We start from the raw sequence: 21,079 nt of genomic DNA on the forward strand, positions 1-21,079 counted from the left end.
CTAATTACTTAGTTATCTAAATTGTTAATTGTTAGATTTGTTACATGATTTATTAAATGATCTGTTCTCATTGTTAGTAACATTAGCTTTACTTCTATCTACCGCCACCTAGCGGTAATGATAAGATTATTTCGAGAACAGCCTTAACACATTTCTTCAGATTTCTAGGTTAGAACATGTGATTGTTGCTATTTTAATATTAATTTGGTTTCCTTTGAAAATTTTATTTGAAATTGCTACGTTTAGCTAATTAAATTGCTTGGAATTTATATATTTTGTATTGATGGAGAAAATTTCTTTCAAACAACATCAAGGTCCTTACTTTTGTATAAAGAAATACACTAAAACTTATGAAACGGAAAAATTCGATTACCGTATCTAAAGTGCCCATTAATTGGATGAATTTTAACAAAAATTTATTTTTTTTTTCATTTTATATTTTCAAATATATATATAAATAGGGGTGATTCTAGAATTTTGAAAATAATTTTCACCTGGTGCTCAAGGTTACTTTTCTTATTATTTTTTTTTTTCTTTGATATAATCGTTTCTGAAATATGGCCGACGGCCATTCATAGTTGCCCACCCAGTACTCAACGAGTTGCCTACTTTGGTCTTACCATGTTGTACAATTCCACCAAGAAAACCATACTTTTTTTGACGATGTCACAGTTTATCCGTGGTTTTAATTTTGGTTTAGCTGTTAATAATGTCAATAAATCTTTACTACGTGAGTGACATGCCATATATTTTGAGATACAAGATAAGTATTTTTGGAAAAAATGATTTTATTTATGTCCAAAGTAATCAGCACCGTCATCAATCAACTTTTGTAATCGACGCTACCACAACTTAAAAGCGAATACAGTGATGTACAATGACAAACTGAACAACTGCAGATAAATATTTTGAAACTGCGGTGTTGGTAGTAGAACTAGCATCTCAACTGACATGCAACTGGCATCTCAAAATATACAGAGTGATCCTCGTACTTGAGTAAGAAAACCTACCTGAAATTTGATATCCTTAGTTTATAACGTACCTCTCTTACAACGTAGTATTTATTTTATATCAAGATTTGGACATTTTATCCTTAATTGGAAATTGAAATAAAAACCTTCCAGTGATTATTGTAAAAACATTTATTTAAACAATAATTTCAATCTTCATCAAATATTAACAACCAATATCGCATGGCATTGCGTCTCTACCAATCAAATTACCACCACCAATATCATCAAGTTGTCTACCAAGTAAATTACTTCCTCCTATACTATCCAAACTCCTCAGTTGATATCCTGATCCAATATCACCTGGCATGGCATCTCTTCCAAGTAAATTACTTCCTCCTATACTATCCAAACTCCTAAGTCGATAGCCCGATCCAATATCACCTGGCATGGCGTCTCTTCCGAGTAAATTACTTCCTCCTATACTATCCAAACTCCTTAGTCGATATCCTGATCCAATGTCACCTGGCATGGCGTCTCTTCCAAGTAAATTACTTCCTCCTATACTATCCAAACTCCTTAGTCGATATCCTGATCCAATGTCACCTGGCATGGCATCTCTTCCAAGTAAATTACTTCCGCCGATACTATCTAGACCTCTAGCTAATAGTATATCCCAATTAATTTGTTCGGGATAAATAAGTTTGCCAGTAACTTGCCCGTTCTTTGAAGTATACAAAGTCCTTCCTCCTTCGATTCTATTCAAAGCTGTTTTGCCTAAAGTATGTCCTCCTCCAATGGTTTCAAAAATGCGTACTGAAAATAAAAAATATATCTTGTTTGATTCAAAATATCACTTTTACTGGTTCAATAAAATATGAATACTTACTCAGAAAAAGCTATATACACTATTTACATTAATTAATACTATTTACATAAAAAACTTTGTATCAGAAGTATACATATCAGAAGAATATCACTGATGGTCAAGAAATTTATTCTAAAGCCGGCTTTACACCAAGGTAACAATTGACAATAAATAGCATGAAACAGTCTTTGGGAAACCAGTTCATTGCGACGTAAATACCATGCGAGAAATATTTTATATCAAAGCAACTAAATTGCCTCCAACAACCAGTAGTAGCCGGAGCTAAACAATAATAATTATGTCTGACAAAATAATTGTAGCGGCAGCTTATGTCTTTTTACTTCAACGAGGGAAAAAACGATATGGTGGTTTTCTTTCGTATCAGTAGATATCTCCTCTCGCCGTATATCAACAATGTCTATACTCCAACTTAATTTTTTCTTCGGGGATAATGCACTAGTAGTTTTTGTGAGTGCTTCATATACAAACATAACAGTTTTTTCCTTTGACCATTCCATGGATACATCAAAACTATTCAAAAATATACGCGAGAACGTTTAAGATCGAAGGAATAGTTGCCTCTATTTTGTTGATGATCAGCAGCAACTGGTCGCAACCAGATAAATTTTGTAGCAAATTCGTATACGTCAATGGCAACATCTGGTTTGCAATGACGCCACTTGCTACGTGTTATCTATTGTTACCCTAGTGTGAAGTAGAGAGAGAGAGTTTACCTAATATTTTACTATATCCTTGAAAAAATTACAAAAGATCAAGATGAAACTAATGAAGGAACTGTTGCTGCTTTAAACGCAATAGATGCAGATCCGAAAATGTCATTCAGAAATCGATGCGTAATTATAAAATACAGTTAAAATGTGTCCCAATTTAAAAGAAGGTGCCAAAAATAATGCGACTACATTTCTGTTTGTCTTTGTTTCCTAGGTAGTACTTTCACCAAAAACTATCGATTTTGAAGCGAAGGAAATCCTCATTATGTAGCAAAAAAAAGGAAGCAGTATTTCAAAAAAGTGAATACTTGGTAAGCCATGTCATACGAGCTAGGAATCATAGAACTCTTCTTGATTAAAGGATCGTTAAATCAGCATAGTTACTTACTAAGTCTGCGGAGATTTATTGACGAACTTGTGTTAAATACTAAACAAACTCATTTCTTTCAGCATGAAGGCTGTTCTGCTCATTCTATAAATAGGTTGCTGATTAGCTAAATAATCAGTCAAGTGACATGTTGGCCCGCTAAACACCCAGACCACACAATAATGGATTATTTTGGATGAGAAAGGATAAAACAAGTAGTTTATCAAGAACACATGGGTTAGTCATGCAGTATCAATGACTAGAGAACAAGTCAGGCAGCTATTGGACAATTCCGGAAACGTATTGAAAATGAACAGATATACGAAGGATATTGGTGAAGGTTACCAACGAATATGTGAAGTCAGGCAGTTTTCGGACAACTCCAGAAACGTAACGGAAATGAGCAGATATAGGAAAGAAACATTGGAGCTTAGCATCGAAGATATAAAGTCAGGAAGCTTTTGGACAATCCGGGAAACGTATTGAAAATGAGCAGATATAGGGACGATGCCAGTGGAGCCTAACATTGAATCTGTGGTTTTAAACTTACTCTATATATCACCAAGTAGTGTCAATCCAGTGCTGCTATTTTTTATTATAATAAAATTATTATACTTGACAACTGTTTGATATATGGCTCTAGTTGTTGATTCGAGACAACTTTGCTCAATAACACAAGAACTCAAATTATGTTATAGGGTTTTCTAGATGCCTTTGATACGCCTTGATTTCGAAATACCCAGCACACTCATATTATTTCGTACAATGCAAAAAATGAAACGCTTAGAAGGCAAGGATTTTCACATATTGAGACCAAATTTGCTACTGAAGTTTGGAGTTTATTAATATAATTAAAAAGTCCATACATTTCAAATCCGTATAATGTTTCGCTTTAATTGTCTTTACCCCTAGACAAATTTAATAGAGACATTCAGAAAATATCTATATGATTGAAGAAAATTATAATTATAAAAATTAAAAAGGAATATATGTACAGATGAGTGTATATACAACAAGTTATATAGAAACGCAAATTGTACAAATAAATTGAAAAAATCGTAACACGAATTATATCAATCGTCACATTTGTCTCATAGATATTTAGTTGTTAATCACCTGGTTGTAAAGTTACTAGATTCTATTCGATTATGTTACTTGATATTCATTATGATAACATATAATTCAAAATTCCTTCATACTGAGATAATCGATAGCAAAACTCACTGATATATTTAATTATATTTATTTTTCCATCTTCCAACCCCAAATTTTGAATTGGGCAAAAATGTTAAGTTAAATTAACTATTAATTGGTCATTATTAACGATAGCAAAGATATATACGATTATTATTTACCGTTTTGTTAGAAGGTCTAGAAAGAACAAAAAGACAAATAAAAGAGCAAAAAGAATTAAAAATAGAGCAGGTGAAAAATTTCTAAATACACTATCGTAACATTCACACAGTCAAAAAGTAAATACCAAAACAAATAAAAACAGAAACAAAAAGGCCAAAACAAAATACAGAAAATTTGAACTTTGAACATATACAAAACAAAATCGAGGAAGGACAACTGATATGGTTTAGCGACGTCATGAGAATAATAGAAGAACGAATAATATAAAATATATATATGAAGCACGAAAAAGTAAAAAGACATCGGGATTTAGCTAAGCTTTTAACGAAAGATGATAAAAAGAGGTTACAAAAAGAAATATTTGAAACACTTTAATCTAATCATGAATTCTATTCAAACTTTTATTAGAACGCATAAACTCGTAGGAATCAAGCTCCTATCCATTAAATTAGATCCTGGCTGGTGTATTCACATCAAAATGCTGAATAAGTACTCCTTCAAACTCAAAAATAAAATGCCAAATCTCTGCTGTATGATTTCAAATTTTCCCATTTTAACCAGCGCAACAATTCTTGCATTTGGCATCGCTGTGTGCTAATACAGCTTCGTTTAACTGTGGATAATCCATCAAACACCACTTAATTCCCTTTACCAACTGTAGGTGATGATTCAGTTAATTTGGCCATCATAAACATAAATCTTGGCCATCAGACTGGCAACGTTAAAGATATGTGAGTCTTTGTAACTTTATGCTCTTCAGGTAACATTCGCAGAAACAATATGCTGCAAACTACCATAGCCTAGTTCAATCTGACACAGCTACTCGTCGAATGGTAACGTTAAAGAAATATGAGACCATATGCTTTTATATACAGTGCTTTTCAGATAAAAGTATCCACCTTTAATAACTTTTGTAATACTGGTATTTAGAAAAAATCCAAAAACACGTCAATTTATGTTGGAAGGGGCAAGCATTATGGCTTATTTAAACTTACTGGAAAAGCCACCCCCTCACCCCTAGCAGCATCCCCTTTATTTTTTTAAATTACTTTTCATATTTTTTATGTAAAATTTGGATACTCCTCTTTGAGCTGATTTCAAAAATGTATAATACTTGTAGGTTAAAGTGGTTAGTTTATGAGATAAACAATTTTTCTTTTAAGAGCACAAATTTTACTTATTATTTACTTTCACCTTATTTGCCTGTACTAAAATGGGTTGTACAACAGTTCAAACTCTTTAATCTTTTTAACTGTGCTATTTATTCTACTTAAAAAATCCAAACAACAAAAAACTCCACTTTTTATTAAAGTTTGACATTGTCAACTAGAATTTGTAGTCACTATTGATAGTGTAATTTGATACATTATTTATTTTGTTTCTCTGAAATGGTTTACTCTTTGCAAGAAAGAATTGAAATTGTAGGTTTATACTACCAAAATAATAATTGTGCAAGAGCTGCTGCTAGAATATTTAACGAATTACATGACGGAAGACATGCAACTCATAAGTATGTAATTCAACTGATGGAGAAATTTACCAAAACAGGGTCTGTTTGCAATAAAGTGCATAAGCGAGAGGGACTCGTAAATAACGAAGCAATCCAAGTGGCAATTTTAGGGCAAGTCAGCTTAGAGGCTCAACAACCCCAATCGTTGTCAACAATAAGTAGAGCGATCGGTGTTTCATCTTCTACAGTTTTCCGAGTTCTACATAAATTCAAGTACCACCCATACAAAGTTAAGTTGGTGCACGAGTTGAATGAAGATGATTTTTATCGTCGTCTAGAGTTTTGCGAATCAATGACGCAAATTATCAATAACAATCCACAATTGTTAAACAATATTTGCTTTTCTGATGAATGCTCATGGTCATTAAATGGCTTAGTAAGTAGGCATAATTGTAGATATTGGGCTGAAAGTGATCCACATATTATGCGTGAATTCCATACACAACATCCCCAAAAGTTAAACGTTTGGTGTGGTATCCTAGGTGACCACATTGTCGGACCTTTCTTCATCAACGGAAATTTAAATGGTGAATCATATCTTGAGTTACTCAGGGAAGGGGTTGACCCACGTATTACAACAATAATAGAAAATGATGATAACCTTTCCGAAGATTTACTGGTATTTCAACAAGACGGAGCTCCCCCTCACTATGCTATGCCTGTCCGACAATTTTTAAACGAAACATTCCCCGCTCGTTGGATAGGTAGAAGGGGGCAGATGATGGAGTGGCCACCTAGGTCACCGGATTTAACACCCCTAGACTTCTTTTTATGGGGGTATTTAAAAACAAAAGTTTATGCTACCTAACCAGAATCTCTGGATGATTTACGAGAGAGGATAGAAAATGAATTTCGACAATTAAATCCAGCCGTATTAAGCAATGTCAGAGAGGCATTTCAAAATAGATTATACCATTGTATGGAAGTGAATGGTACTCATTTTGAACACTTATTGTAACTTCATAATAAATAGCACAGTTAAAAAGATTAAAGAGTTTGAACTGTTGTACAACCCATTTTAGTACAGGCAAATAAGGTGAAAGTAAATAATAAGTAAAATTTGTGCTCTTAAAAGAAAAATTGTTTATCTCATAAACTAACCACTTTAACCTACAAGTATTATACATTTTTGAAATCAGCTCAAAGAGGAGTATCCAAATTTTACATAAAAAATATGAAAAGTAATTTAAAAAAATAAAGGGGATGCTGCTAGGGGTGAGGGGGTGGCTTTTCCAGTAAGTTTAAATAAGCCATAATGCTTGCCCCTTCCAACATAAATTGACGTGTTTTTGGATTTTTTCTAAATACCAGTATTACAAAAGTTATTAAAGGTGGATACTTTTATCTGAAAAGCACAGTATATCGGATAATGATCAGAAACGATATGTTGCACTCTATCATAGTTCAGCTCAAGATCTGACTCATTTACTCGGTGATCATAACCAGTTACTTGTTGAAAAACTCGGCCGACCACTTCTTTTGCACAATGCGACTTAATATATCTTGTCTGCTCTATTAAAATGAGTGACACTTTCGCTACACATTGTATGCTTATTACTTGTCCAACCCAGATCTCCACAATATTGCTTGCTCATAAAAATCTTGCTTGTACTTTTGTCATTTCTACCGCAGATTAACTGTCTCCACTCTAAAAACGAAATTTCTCCATAATCCCTAGCTGTCAAATTCTATTCCTTGTAACCTTTTATTAACATCCCTCGTATGTGTTCAGAGATATCCAGCCCTTTTTGAGCATTATGTATTAAAGCAATATGGAAGCAATAAAAGTTCAACGTCTAATAACAATTTTTCTGTACATAGTTGTATAAATAATATTGTTTATGGAATTGGAGTGTCGTTGCTTTCATGACGATCATTTTTATATTTGTAGTAACTATACTTAGACAAAGTCTCAAAACTTTTATGAAAGCTTAAAGCTAAAAATGTGAGTGTGGAGAAAAGCACAATAAAAATAAGTATATGTTCTCATATTAAAATGAATGATCCAATATAGCTTTATCATATTCTAGTATTAATTTTTTAAATCGCAACTGTGTAATTACCGAAGAAGATGGTTCGTTCGTCATCGGTTATTTTAAAAAATCTTGGTGTGACGTCATTGTTTCTCCATCTCCATAAGAACGCTACTGAAGCTATTTTTTTGAATATTCCAGTTGAACGAATTGATATTTACAGCTTTTTGTGTATAAACAAACAGAAATAATTTGCTACTTATATTAGTATATTTACAAAGCGTATAATTATTACTTACTTGGACTTCTATCAGGCTCTTGTTTATATAAAGAGAACTGAAACCAAAACATGAGTATTATTATACATTGAACAATGTTCAAAAATTTAAAACACAATCGTAACCCATAATTTCATTTACACTTTTTTAACGCTTAAACTTAATATTTTTTTTTTCAAACGTTTCATGATTTTTCATTGAAAAATTGATGCTATCCTTCGCTAAGAAATATAAAAAGATCGGAAACCACACAATTTTCAAAAACAAATAATTTAATATGATCATTAGAAACGAAAAGCTAGGTACTGACAGAAAAGAATTGATTAATTCGTTCTTCTTCGTATTTTTCTTGTTGTTGTTTAGAACTCTTCATGCCCTTTCGAGCGTCAGAGTACTGAGATTTTAATTGTCTTTTTCATCCATTTTTTCCACTCTTCTCGATCCTTTGGTACTTCATTCTGTGCTATATTATTTTCCATTGTCTTCTTCCTATAATACTTGTATCCAAGTTTTCCTGGGTCTTTCCTTCTTTCTTTTCTTATATCGTTTTGCTTCCGTCACTTTTCTTATCGAGCTTTGTGTATGCGTACAGTTCAAACATATTTCAACTATTTTGTTTCCTATTGGTTCCTGTTTGAGCTTTTCTATCTATAATTACCATATTCCTTATCTTATCATCTTCGTTTTCACTGCTATTTTCCCTAGTTGCTTTATCTCAGCTGCTACTATGTTACTCTGTATCTTTTTGTTCTTTACTCAAGTTTCACTTCCATATATGAACGTTAGTACAGTTCTTTACTTTTGTTTTTATATCTTCTCCTATTTTTATTTCACGTGACTCAAAATGACTCCCAATTATTCAAAAGTGGTCTATCCATTCGTTGTCTTTTTATTATTAAATCTTCCCCTTGGTCCCTTTTTTAATTCACCACCATCCTTTTGCATGTATTGATATTTACTTCCATTGTCTTTATCTGTATGTCTTTCAGTTTTTTATCAGCTACTGTTACTGTATCGTCTGCATATACTAATCCGTCTGTTTTTACTGGTTCTAGATTTCTGCAGCCAATTATAATCTTCAGTTTTCCTCTTTTATTGTTTTTATTATTCTATCCATGATAAGTACAAATAGAAGAGGATTAATCTTTTTGTTTCACTCCAATATCCATCCTGAACTCCGACGATCTCCTTCAGTTTCTTTGAATTTTCACTCTTAAGTTTGCATATAAGTATCTGTTCTTTTTCTAGTGATTCCTATTTTCCTCATACTATCCCACATATCTTTTATATCTATTGAGTCGAATGCAGCTTTCAAATCGATGAATGTAATCGTCATCAATGTATTTCCTTATCTTTGTCTAGATGATTCTCGTATGTTTTTAAACCAACTGACGATAAGTAGGTTCGGTAGTTTTCGCCACCAGACCAGAGTTTTATCAACGAATTTCCCTTATTTTCATATTGTACATTGTAAATACAATCTTCTGTCCATAACAACAACTCTCTAATTCACAAAATGTATCCGTCTCAGATGACGACAGCCTCTTGATATTTGTGCTTATTAATTTGGGTCATATGTGGGGCACTTTCATTTTTTTCCGTATTTTTGACATTTTGCTAATTCTTGTGATACGGTCTGTTTAAAAATACTATTCAAAAGTTAATGTACCAGTCTTTCTCTTCACTTTCGGTTACAACACGGTCGAAAATAAACTTTTTCCACTAGAGTTAGTAATCATGAAAGATAAATAAAGGCGTGAAACAATTTCTAAATTTCGAAAAAATTGTTCTAATGGATTTTCAATCTATTAGGAATTTATAATATTACTTTGCAAACTGTACTACGCCTATATCTAAACTGTCCTCTTTCTATTATCCTAAACACTGCCTATAATTGATGTTTTCTTCATGAATGTTATCAATAATGTCAACAAACAACTCAATTTCAAACTGCTTTCTCAAAAAATTCATCAAATGTATTAGAACCTCTAAAATCCTTGTACTTTGTGTCCCGCTTGTGTGAAGTCTGTTGCTCACATTCATGACAGCCTGTCAACTCTTAGGCTTGTGCTTAAGTTTCATTTCTGAAAATGATATCCAAAACTTGTTTAATAGTAGTAAAAGCAGATAAAAATGCCTTAGTAGCACCAACTCTGGCGGACAACGTAATATTCGTAACGGGTTTCCAGGTTGATTTAACTCTCATCTTGCTGGCAAATCTAGTAAACTTGGATCAGAATTATGACCTTCCATATCTGAAACCGAATCTCTCAAGTGGCCAAGATGATAAAACATATCGCATTATCACAATCAATTGGCCCCCATTCTGTTTAGAACTGTTGAAATTACTTTATCAATACCAATATAAAATAGTTTACATATTTGAATCAAACCAAATAGTGATGATTATCTAACATAAGGGATGATGATTGAATAAATTTATCGGAAATGATTGTGTCAATTTTTTAATTTTATACAATCACAAATAATATTCGTCAATGATATAATATTTTGACCAAGTTTTCTTTATGTAAGGTAACCAAATCGGAGACTGAAATAGATTTGTATAATCTCCGTAATTCTTTTCATGTAATGTCTAAATTAAGATGGGATTTTATTTAGAATATGTCAAACGCACTTGTAGGTAAATGTGGAACGTTTAATGAACTGTAGCTGTTCATAATTACAATTAATCAATATAAAGATTAGATTATGGAACAGACAAAGTAGATCGTAATAGATGTGGAATATAACAAACAAATTGGATTTAGACTAAACCAATATTTTGATGAAAAATCACGTTCGTTACTTCAATTCTTCTTCGTCTTCTAATGCAATTGTCTGATATTTCGCAGCCAAGACATTTTCCTTTTTCTCGTTGATTGTTGACATGTCTTAGTATCTCTTTATTTGTTAGTCTAGCTGTCCGAGGATTCTGCGATATATCCACATGTTGAAAGCCTCTATATATTCTTTAATACAACACCATAGAGAAGCACCCACCACACGTAGCATTTAATGAATCTAAATAGTAGATTAAGGTCAAAATCGGAAAAGTTAAGCACTTTTCAAAGTTTCAGAAATGCTTTTTGGACCTGTTCGATGCGGATTTCTTTGTCTGATGTCCAGACTTCAGAAATCCCATATATATAAATTTACTCACTCTTTCTATGGACCTCGCGTTAAATGTTATGCTAAAATTTTCGTATATATTACGGTTTATACATTATGATCACAAATTTTCTTTTTTTTTTTGTGTTTGTTTCAACATTCTTAATCATTAGATATACTTTTTATTCAATTATTTTGCCTTTACGCCTAAGTACGAAATGTCGACTGCACTAAAAACCTTCTCCATAACAATCACCAATCCATCCACGTTCTACTTTCTTAGAATGTTCAGTTCACCTTAATATCTCACAGTATACACTTTATCGTGATAATCCCTCATAGGTCATCTTAAATAATCACCTAAAATACCTCATTATTGCCAATATGAGTATTAGTTAGCCAAGGGTTTTTTGATTTCGTGTTTTGTCTCTGACAGCTTCGTTAAGAAACCATAACTACACGTAGCGACATCATTTACTGATAGAGGTATCACATATCATTCACCAACTATGTTCTTGTAACATTTTTTATCTTGGAGCTACTTCTTTCTTCGTTAAATGGACATAATTTGGAAATCTACGGTATAAATGTCATTCCCTGTTTCATCCAGATTCAAAATAGCGACTGTGAGATTCCGATAAATTGTAATAGGTCAATGTTATTCTTAGATATAAAATTATTGATGATTAGGTAAGATGGTATTTATATAACTTGTCAACAAACTGACTTATTACGCCGTTAGTGTCTTCGTCAAATTTACCTACTTCTATAATTGTCCATTGCAATATATTCTATATCCTATAAACATTCTAATCCTCTAAGTTATTGTAAGAAATTGTTTTATTCATTATTTTCCTTTACTTTCTTTGCAAACCTTTGTTTTTGATATACTTTTAGGATATCTACAAACTCGAGGTACATTTTATTTTATTTTAGCTTTTTCTCTTATTTGATAGGGATCAATTTAGTCAATTGTTGTCTAGAAATGTTTATCAATAGTTTTTTGTATCATTCTAAATTTTTATTGGTCGTGATTTTTGATTATACTCGATTTTTATTAGTTTTACTTTCATCTGGTTTTATGAAAATTGTGTTTAATATGACCGCATTAAACCGCAATTAAACGGTGGTCCATATCAAATCTATCAAATATCTATATTATCGGTTTTGATATAAATACGTGTGCATCGTCTTTTGTACTTCTTCCTTTCCGAAAGTCCATTTTTTTTAATTATTCTAACTGGTTTTCTGTCACTTTCCATAGAATCTGCTCTACGATAAATTTGTAAAATTTCAGAATCACGTTTAGTAATTTTACCCCGATATAATATCTTTTTTTACGAGCAGTAAAATCATACTTCTCAATATTTAGTTTTCTGATCGATTCATGGTGAGTTTAGTTAGAATCTATGGTCCTCTTCACTTTGCTTTACCTTTTTTCAGCTTCTGTATTGCTTGTTCAACTTCTTCTGTTCGTATCACTCGTTGATTATGTCCATTTTCAAATTCTATTTGTTTTTTCTTTGCATTGAGTAATTCCTCTCATTGCTCAATATAACTGCATTTTTATTTCATATTGTTTAACCTTCCTCATAAGAAGTTGAAACATTTTTAACATCTATGAGGGTACTCGTGAAAACCAAAGTAATAGTCATAAATTTTAAGCAACAGAATCAATATTCAAATGGAATGAAATGCAAAGTCGAGACATTGAAAATGGTCAAATGGTGGAATGGACAGATAAGAAAATTATTAAAACAATAACCAATAGTAGGAAAAACAAAGAGAAACCGGCCAAATTGTTATGGACATATCTTCAGAATGAAAACAGACTTACAAGAAAAGTAAAGGGAGCGGGAAATACTATCAGTAAAAGAAGAAATAAACCAAATGAAACAAAAAGGGGTTAAGAAAGGAAAAGGATGGTAGAAAGGCTCCTTCGACAGCTGAAAAGTAAGAATGAGAAAAAGAAGATGTTTTAACACTTCCCAGTGGTTTCAAGACGTGAAAGAAAAGTTTCGGATTTCTTTTACTGTTGTCTTGCTTCTTTTCGTCATAGTCTTCCCTATGTTTTTATTTTTGCAGTGATTACTATGTCCGTAGCATTTATCCTTTAAATCATTACGTTAATTATGAAATATATGTTCATTATTTAGTAGCCTAGATCCTATTTTTGCACTTATGGTGTGCTGTGCAGATAAAATGTAAGTATTCATATTCAGTATATTTAAAAAATTATCATTTCCAAAGATATTTTTTCCTTGAATGTATACCTTGTATACTTGTAATATTTATAATCCTATTTTAAAAAAACGTCGCAAAAGAAAATATCAATCACTTTTTATCAATTTCGCAAATACATATTTGGCATAAGAAATTCCAATCTTCCTTAAAGCGAGATGTTTGGAAAGAGAATGAAACAGTTGAATAAATACAGCGACGCGGCTTAGAATTCTAAAAGAATATTCTAATAATATCATTCGACGGTTATAAATGTCGATCAAGTTATTAAAATAGATATATATTGAACTGTTTTGTACATATTTATACTTATAATAACTGAAATTTCGATAGGAATGAACTATAAATACGTTACTACGAAAAAAAAAAGTTGAATGGACATTAGAAACCTTGAGAAAATATTAAACAGTCTTTTAATTAATAGTATAATGTACAAGTGAGAAAAATTCCATATTTCTCCCAAGCAAAATTGTAATTAGCAAATTTTGGAAACATACTGAGCTTCCACACCGTTGTTGTATTCAGAATCCAATGGTGCTAGAGACAGAATCGATTCTTCAACACTTTCTAATAGTTTCATGATAGAGCAAAACCATACAGTGGTAGAAAATACAAATAAAGCGTTTGAAGAAAAGACATTTGTCTCAGCAGCATTTCTGTATATCAACCAAGCATTGCGTTTCTTAATCAAATGTCAAGAAACACATACGGGATTACACCCAGTCAATTCAGGGGTACCAAAAAGGAGTATAGTTGGGCTCTAGCTAATTTATTATTCTGATCTGCCAATAACCAGGTAAACAAAAATTGCAACATTTGCTAATGACACAGACATTTTTTCAAAACTTTCAAATCTGCATGAAAAAGTGGAAATTCAAGCCAAAGTTTATCGAATTTAGACAAGAAAATGAAACAGAATACCTCTGCAATAAGGAAACAAATCTGAATTGAAGTCAGAAATATGCACTGGCTAATTTTCCAAAAGCTCACGATTAAACATTGAAAATAAGATTCTCGTCTATAACCAAAACATCATTGAAAAAGACCTGCAGTTAGAGAATAAGTCAAGAACAAAAGTTTGAGTAACAGTGGAGAAATAAGCGGACTCACAAGGTAGCTATCTGTAGAAAACAGACAGGTTCGTCGTCTTAAAAGATTCAAACAAAAAGACGACCTTCGGAAATAGTGGAATATTCCAGATTTGGTAATTGCAAATATTTCACTACACCTTTTGCCATGATGCCAAATTATTTTCGTCGACTGTTTTTTGTTTACCATTTTGGTAATTGAAAAAAAGTGTGTCTCATCCGTGCACGGTCGAAGTTTATTCCATATTTTTTGTTAATTTGGTGATTTCCGTGTTGAATAACCACTTAGGATTATTACCTAGTATAGTAAGAATATAACATGACAATTCTGCACTCTTTTATCTTGTTATTTCATCATCTTCTTAACGTAAAAATGTTTTAGAACTAACTAACGATAGTTTCCTTCATCAAAAATATTTCTTAGCTCAAGAAAAGTATTAGGAATGTTGGAATAGTTAGTTTAGGATGAATATATTTTAGGATACATCAAGTTCTAAAAAAAAAGTTGATCCATCCTATTTTATTTATTAAATATCCATTTTAATTTGTTAACTAGCTAGAAGTGTAGTGAAGTTAAATGTCTTATATTTTGATTAAACTTATTTTTTGGGGTATAAAGAATAAAGGGTATAAATTTATTCAGAAAGTAAACTAATTGTTCCATATTTTGAAGATATAGTGAATTCTGAGGTTTTATTAAAACGTAAATTGGGCAGTTAAATGGAAATTGATTTATATTTACCTGCTCTAATTGGAGGAAATCTAATTAGGATTGTATATGTAGCCATCGTACGTCAATTATATAAAGAACACCTCAGTTCTGGATTTAACTTTAGGGATTGCCGAAATATTTGTTAAAAAATGAAATACCCTTTTCCTATTCTTTATGGAAGGTTAATATATAAAATGTAAATAAATAATTGCGCATTTGATGAATAAAAATTGGTATATAAGAAACGTCAAAAACAAACGATATACACATACGAAGGTGATTTGAAAAGTTATCGACCTAACAAAGAAACAAGACATTTGTTTTCCATAATCATTGTTTTGTGTCAACAAAGCCACAATAATTTTATTTGAAAGGAAAGATCCTATTAGAACATATCACCAAAAAATGATTTTTGGATTTTCCGCATATAAAAGGGTTAAATAATTCGAGCAAAAAATAACAGCGTTTTTAAAGTAAACTAAAAAAGGGATGAACAGAAAAATGTAATACATTTTTTGAGCTAGGATCTTCCAGTTTTTTATTTAAGCTAGAAACAACACCATGAATTTTTAAAACATTTTTCTTTTTTAATACCTCATTCGAATGATTTAAATACGATGATGATACTGTATTATTCTCTTCTTCTGTGGTGCTACAGCCCGCTGCTAGCCTTGACCTCCCATTTTATTTCTCTGTTGTTCTTGTCCAGAACTGACATCTTCCAAATGCGTATCTTTAGAAAACTGATTGTATCTTCTGTGACTTCTTCCTGCCACTTTTCTCATGTGTTAAATTGGCGCACACAAAGTTGTAGTACATTTTTCATCAATGTCTGTTCATCCATAACTCTATATAGTCTGTCCATCACAGTCTCTGTACTCTTACAAATTTCGAGATATTTAGTTTCTTGTATTTATGATAAATTACGTGGTATTAAACAGAATATTTCTGGATTATTGTTAGTAATCGACCTCATGTCCAAAATAAAAAATCATGTAATAAGTGAGCGCAAAAAATTATCAGTCCGCTTTGTTACTGACGCCTGTCAAAGCATCTAGGTTTTTTTTCATTAAAATTATATCTACTCTTTATTTGAAGTGAGTGAAAATATTGTTTTCTAATTTTTAGTTTGGTTTGCTATTAAAGCGTATTAACCAATCCATTATTCCAGCACGAAATCCAATAAAATCACTGGAAATTTAACAAAGACGATAAAACTTTCACAAGCTAATTTTTAGAAAGACATTGCAGAAAGTTTTTCATCACAAGTTGCCACTATAGACAACAAGTACAAAAATCTACAATAGTTCGAATATCTACACTCAAGCGTATTGAAAAATTATTTATTAAATAAAAATTCTTCATAAATTTATAAAAACCCTAGGGACACATAAACAAAAAAAATAATGCGCAGTGTATGAGAATGTAATTAAAAAATGAGGCAATAAAGTAGTATAAACGAAAACTTGAAAATGGGAAAATGCACTTCAAAACGATATTAAATAAAGGTGAAATGGAAAAAAAATGATGATTCGACGGGCAAAACCATCAGTCTGAATTCCTTCTCATGGAACAAATGTTGATTAAATAATGGTATACTAGCTGATATTATTAAATATGGAGGATGTACCTTTATATAACGAAGTTAATGGAAACTGAGGGTATAACGTCTAAATCTTGATATGTCTAATATGAGAAAGAGAGTATGAGTCTTAATGTAAAAATCACCGAATAATAAGTAGACTTGATGTTATAAATATAAAGGAACAGGTGAACCAGGGGCGGCTAATGCATAAGTGCTGCAGAACTCTCAAAATTATAATTCCATAATTTTGATAACAATCATGAGAACTAATACGTATTCAAAAAAAAAATTTTCAATACTTCGTAGTTGCGTTGTAAGACCTCATGCAAACTAAATACTAATGCCCAAGAAAGTTACCAGCTCAATAAACCCTCTCTCAATTGCAGTGTGATTATTTATTTGGGATACACAAACGTGTTCTGTGCGCTCTTTTGATAACCGACGTTATAATCCAGACGGTTTTAAACAGTCTGGCGTGATTTAACTGGAGAAATTCGCAGTCCAGCGCAACATGTAATACAGTGGATTAGATGCCGCGTAAATATCTTGTTTGCGGTTTATCAAACTGTTTGATTCTTTAGGACGATGTGATCTGATCAACAATATTAAAAATCACATAAAATCAGAAAACTATGTGAGTACAAATTCTAATTATTATTAGAATAGTTTATAACTTCTGAATATCTAAAATTTTGGGTTGAAAACTTTCATATGTGGTTATATGTGGACAGAAAACACTGAGTATAATGGATAATAACATGGTTAATTAATACAACTGGTTTAACGAAAAAAAGGCGGATTTCTTTATTTTGATTAATTACTAAAAAACTATAACTAACTAACTAAAAACTAATTATACGGATTTCTAATTATACAATCAGAATACTATTTATGTAAAAATTGTAATTATTATTGGAATATGTTTATGAAGGTTAAGCTCAACTATAAACTTTCATATTCGGCAAAAGGCACAACATACTGAATATAGTGAATAATTAGATGATTTATCCAGCTGTTGTAACAAGCAGAAAGAATTTTTTTTCGAATATCCTACCAGTTTAAAATCAAAATTACATAAAATCTTCAAACTATGTGAGTACGAAATTTAATTATTATTCAAATATGTTTATAAATGTTTAATATCCAAAACTTTGGCTTGAATACTTTCATATTTAACAAAAGGCAGGTAATACTGAATATAGTGAATAATTAGATGATTTATCCAGCTGCTGTAACGAGCAGAAAGAAATTTTTTCCAAATATCCTACTAGTTTAAAATTAAAATTACACAAAAACTTCAAACTATGTGAGTACGAAATTTAATTATCATTCAAATATGTTTATAAATGTTTAATATCCAAAACTTTGGCTTGAATACTTTCATATTTAACAAAAGGCAGTTAATACTGAATATAATGAATAATTATATGATTTATCCAGCTGCTGTAACGAGCAGAAAGAAATTTTTTCCAAATATCCTACTAGTTTAAAATTAAAATTACACAAAAACTTCAAACTATGTGAGTACGAAATTTAATTATCATTCAAATATGTTTATAAATGTTTAATATCCAAAACTTTGGCTTGAATACTTTCATATTTAACAAAAGGCAGTTAATACTGAATATAATGAATAATTATATGATTTATCCAGCTGCTGTAACGAGCAGAAAGAAATTTTTTCCAAATATCCTACTAGTTTAAAATTAAAATTACACAAAAACTTCAAACTATATGAGTACGAAATTTAATTATCATTCAAATATATTTACATAAAATCTTCAAACTATGTGAGTACGAAATTTAATTATCATTCAAATATATTTATAAATGTTTAATATCCAAAACTTTGGCTTGAATACTTTCATATTTAACAAAAGGCAGGTAATACTGAATATAGTGAATAATTATATGATTTATCCAGCTGCTGTAACGAGCAGAAAGAAATTTTTTCCAAATATCCTACTAGTTTAAAATTAAAATTACACAAAAACTTCAAACTATATGAGTACGAAATTTAATTATCATTCAAATATATTTATAAATGTTTAATATCCAAAACTTTGGCTTGAATACTTTCATATTTAACAAAAGGCAGGTAATACTGAATATAGTGAATAATTATATGATTTATCCAGCTGCTGTAACGAGCAGAAAGAAATTTTTTCCAAATATCCTACTAGTTTAAAATTAAAATTACACAAAAACTTCAAACTATGTGAGTACGAAATTTAATTATCATTCAAATATATTTACATAAAATCTTCAAACTATGTGAGTACGAAATTTAATTATCATTGAAATATGTTTATAAATGTTTAATATCCAAAACTTTGACTTGAAAACTTTCATATTTGACAAAAGGCGGGAAATAATGAATATAGTGAATAATTAGATGATTTATCCAGCTGCTGTAACAAGCAGAAAGAAATTTAATTATCATTGAACGAAAGTCTTGAGTCAAATATAAATAAAATCGAAAATACCAAAATTTCAGCTTTTATCCAATTGTGTTCATAAATAGAGAGACAGATTTTTGTTAATATTATACCAGTTCAAAATTCAATGTACAAAAAATCAGAAAAACAAATCTTGAAATATGTTTATAAATTCTAGTTATAAAAACTATGTTCAATCCTACTGTAATTTGTTTCAACTAAACAACTCACGCACAAACATTCAAATTCACCAAAATGTTGAAAAGCAATTTTATACTCAGTGTTTTAAACAAATGAAATATTTATAAATCTTTTTTGTTTTTTGTTTAAAAATTCGTAGAAATTCAATTTCATCTAAATACAAAATAGTTTTATAAATGTTTTAAATAATTAGTATCCAATACACAATAATCTATAAAATATAAATTATCGGTAGTGATTGAAAACCAATTTTATATTTATATTAAAAGTACTGGATCAAATCAAAAAACTATTTTAATAATTAAAAGTCCAATGGACGATTTCATATTATCCCGAAGCGCACTTTGGAAGTATTTTATTTTTAAAATTTAACCGGCATGAAATAACTTACCTCTTTGGGTGCACACTGAACGCAAATAAAAAATAAAGCGGCAACAACCGCAACGAGCACAAGTAATGACCGCATCATATAAGAATAGATGAAGATAGCTTGTGGCGGTAGCCATACTCCACGAAAGCTTTTATATTCAGAATTCTTATCCCGATTTTCGGGGTAGGGACTCTATCTTCCCCCTACTTTTTACGCTACGTCATTCCTGATGTAGAGAAAATACTAACGCAGGTGCACGTATCCTTTCTAAAAGCTTTTTGATAACGTTTTTATTTCAATATCGACGTTTATTGTCACTAACAATCACTATAATTATATGATTCAACGCCTATTTTACTTGTTTTATTGGCATTAGTATCCGCTTTTACCGAAATCAATTGCACCTACAATCGTCCATCGTTTATTTTGAATTTGCACTACGTGTATGTCTATTATTACTATTTTCCGAAATTTTCCTCATTCTTGAGATTTAGCTTATGTAAAAACTCGAATAAAAAAATTTTAAAAACTACACTTTAACTGAAATGGTTGAAATTTTTCCCTTGGAACAATTGGTCTTTGAGAATTAAATCATAACAAAGTTAAAAAATTATATTTATAACCTATATGTACTGAAATGTACAGAAAAGTTGGTTATGTAGGAACTATTACCTTCTAAGAGCCGCTTGACATGATGCAAGACAATGTGCAAGAAATTGCATGCAATTTCTTGCAAGATCAATTCATGGACGAATATTGCAAGTCCTTTGTGTCATTATTGCCACTAATCAAAATTACTTAAGTATTATCCCCAACTCTGTTCAACATATACATAGATGAAGCCCTAAGAGTTTGGAAGAAAAAATGTAAAGGAATGGGACTAACTATTGGGGAGAGCACCTTGTATACACTGCACTATGCCGATGACCAGGTAGTGGTAGCACAGGAAAAAGAAGATCTGGAGTACATGTCTAGAAAACTTATAGAAGAATACCAAAAATGGGGTCTACAGGTTAGCACGGAGAAGACACAATACATATGTATAGGATCAGAAGATTCACCTGGGGATTTAGATCTAGAGGGAAAAATAATTAAAAACTGTAAGGAATGCATATACCTAGGTGTAAAACTAACAACAACAGGACGAAACGAGGAAACAATTAGGGACAGAATAACCAAAGGAAGAAAAGTAATAAGAGCCCTGAACTCAGTGCTGTGGCAAAAGAATATTAGACCAGAAACAAAAAAGAGAATATACAACGCCATTTTACAACCAATAATTACATATAGCTCCGAGGTT

General features: G+C 31.1%; 1 protein-coding gene across 1 annotated transcript; it reads right to left on the minus strand.

The window, feature by feature from the left end:
* Nucleotides 1-1,127: 1,127 nt before the first annotated feature.
* Nucleotides 1,128-19,900, minus strand: LOC130892385 (uncharacterized). The gene is made up of 3 exons (XM_057797788.1): nt 19,801-19,900; nt 8,055-8,091; nt 1,128-1,766 (listed from the first exon to the last, which is right to left on the minus strand). The coding sequence occupies exons 1-3, from the start codon at nt 19,876-19,878 to the stop codon at nt 1,177-1,179; spliced, it is 705 nt and encodes a 234-aa protein (XP_057653771.1). The 5' UTR covers nt 19,879-19,900; the 3' UTR covers nt 1,128-1,176.
* Nucleotides 19,901-21,079: the final 1,179 nt, after the last annotated feature.

This window comes from Diorhabda carinulata, chromosome 4 (genome assembly GCF_026250575.1).
Source record: "Diorhabda carinulata isolate Delta chromosome 4, icDioCari1.1, whole genome shotgun sequence".
In the NCBI taxonomy this organism is placed as follows: domain Eukaryota; kingdom Metazoa; phylum Arthropoda; class Insecta; order Coleoptera; family Chrysomelidae; genus Diorhabda; species Diorhabda carinulata.

Bases quoted from the DNA above. Each gene is read 5' to 3' on its own strand.
- LOC130892385 (XM_057797788.1), bottom strand. From the start codon at position 19,878: ATGATGCGGTCATTACTTGTGCTCGTTGCGGTTGTTGCCGCTTTATTT. The intron at 8,092-19,800 runs GTAAGTTATTTC...TTTTGGTTTCAG, and splicing joins TTCAGTGTGCACCCAAAGAG to TTCTCTTTATATAAACAAGA. The intron at 1,767-8,054 runs GTAAGTAATAAT...TTTTATTTTCAG, and splicing joins AGAGCCTGATAGAAGTCCAA to TACGCATTTTTGAAACCATT.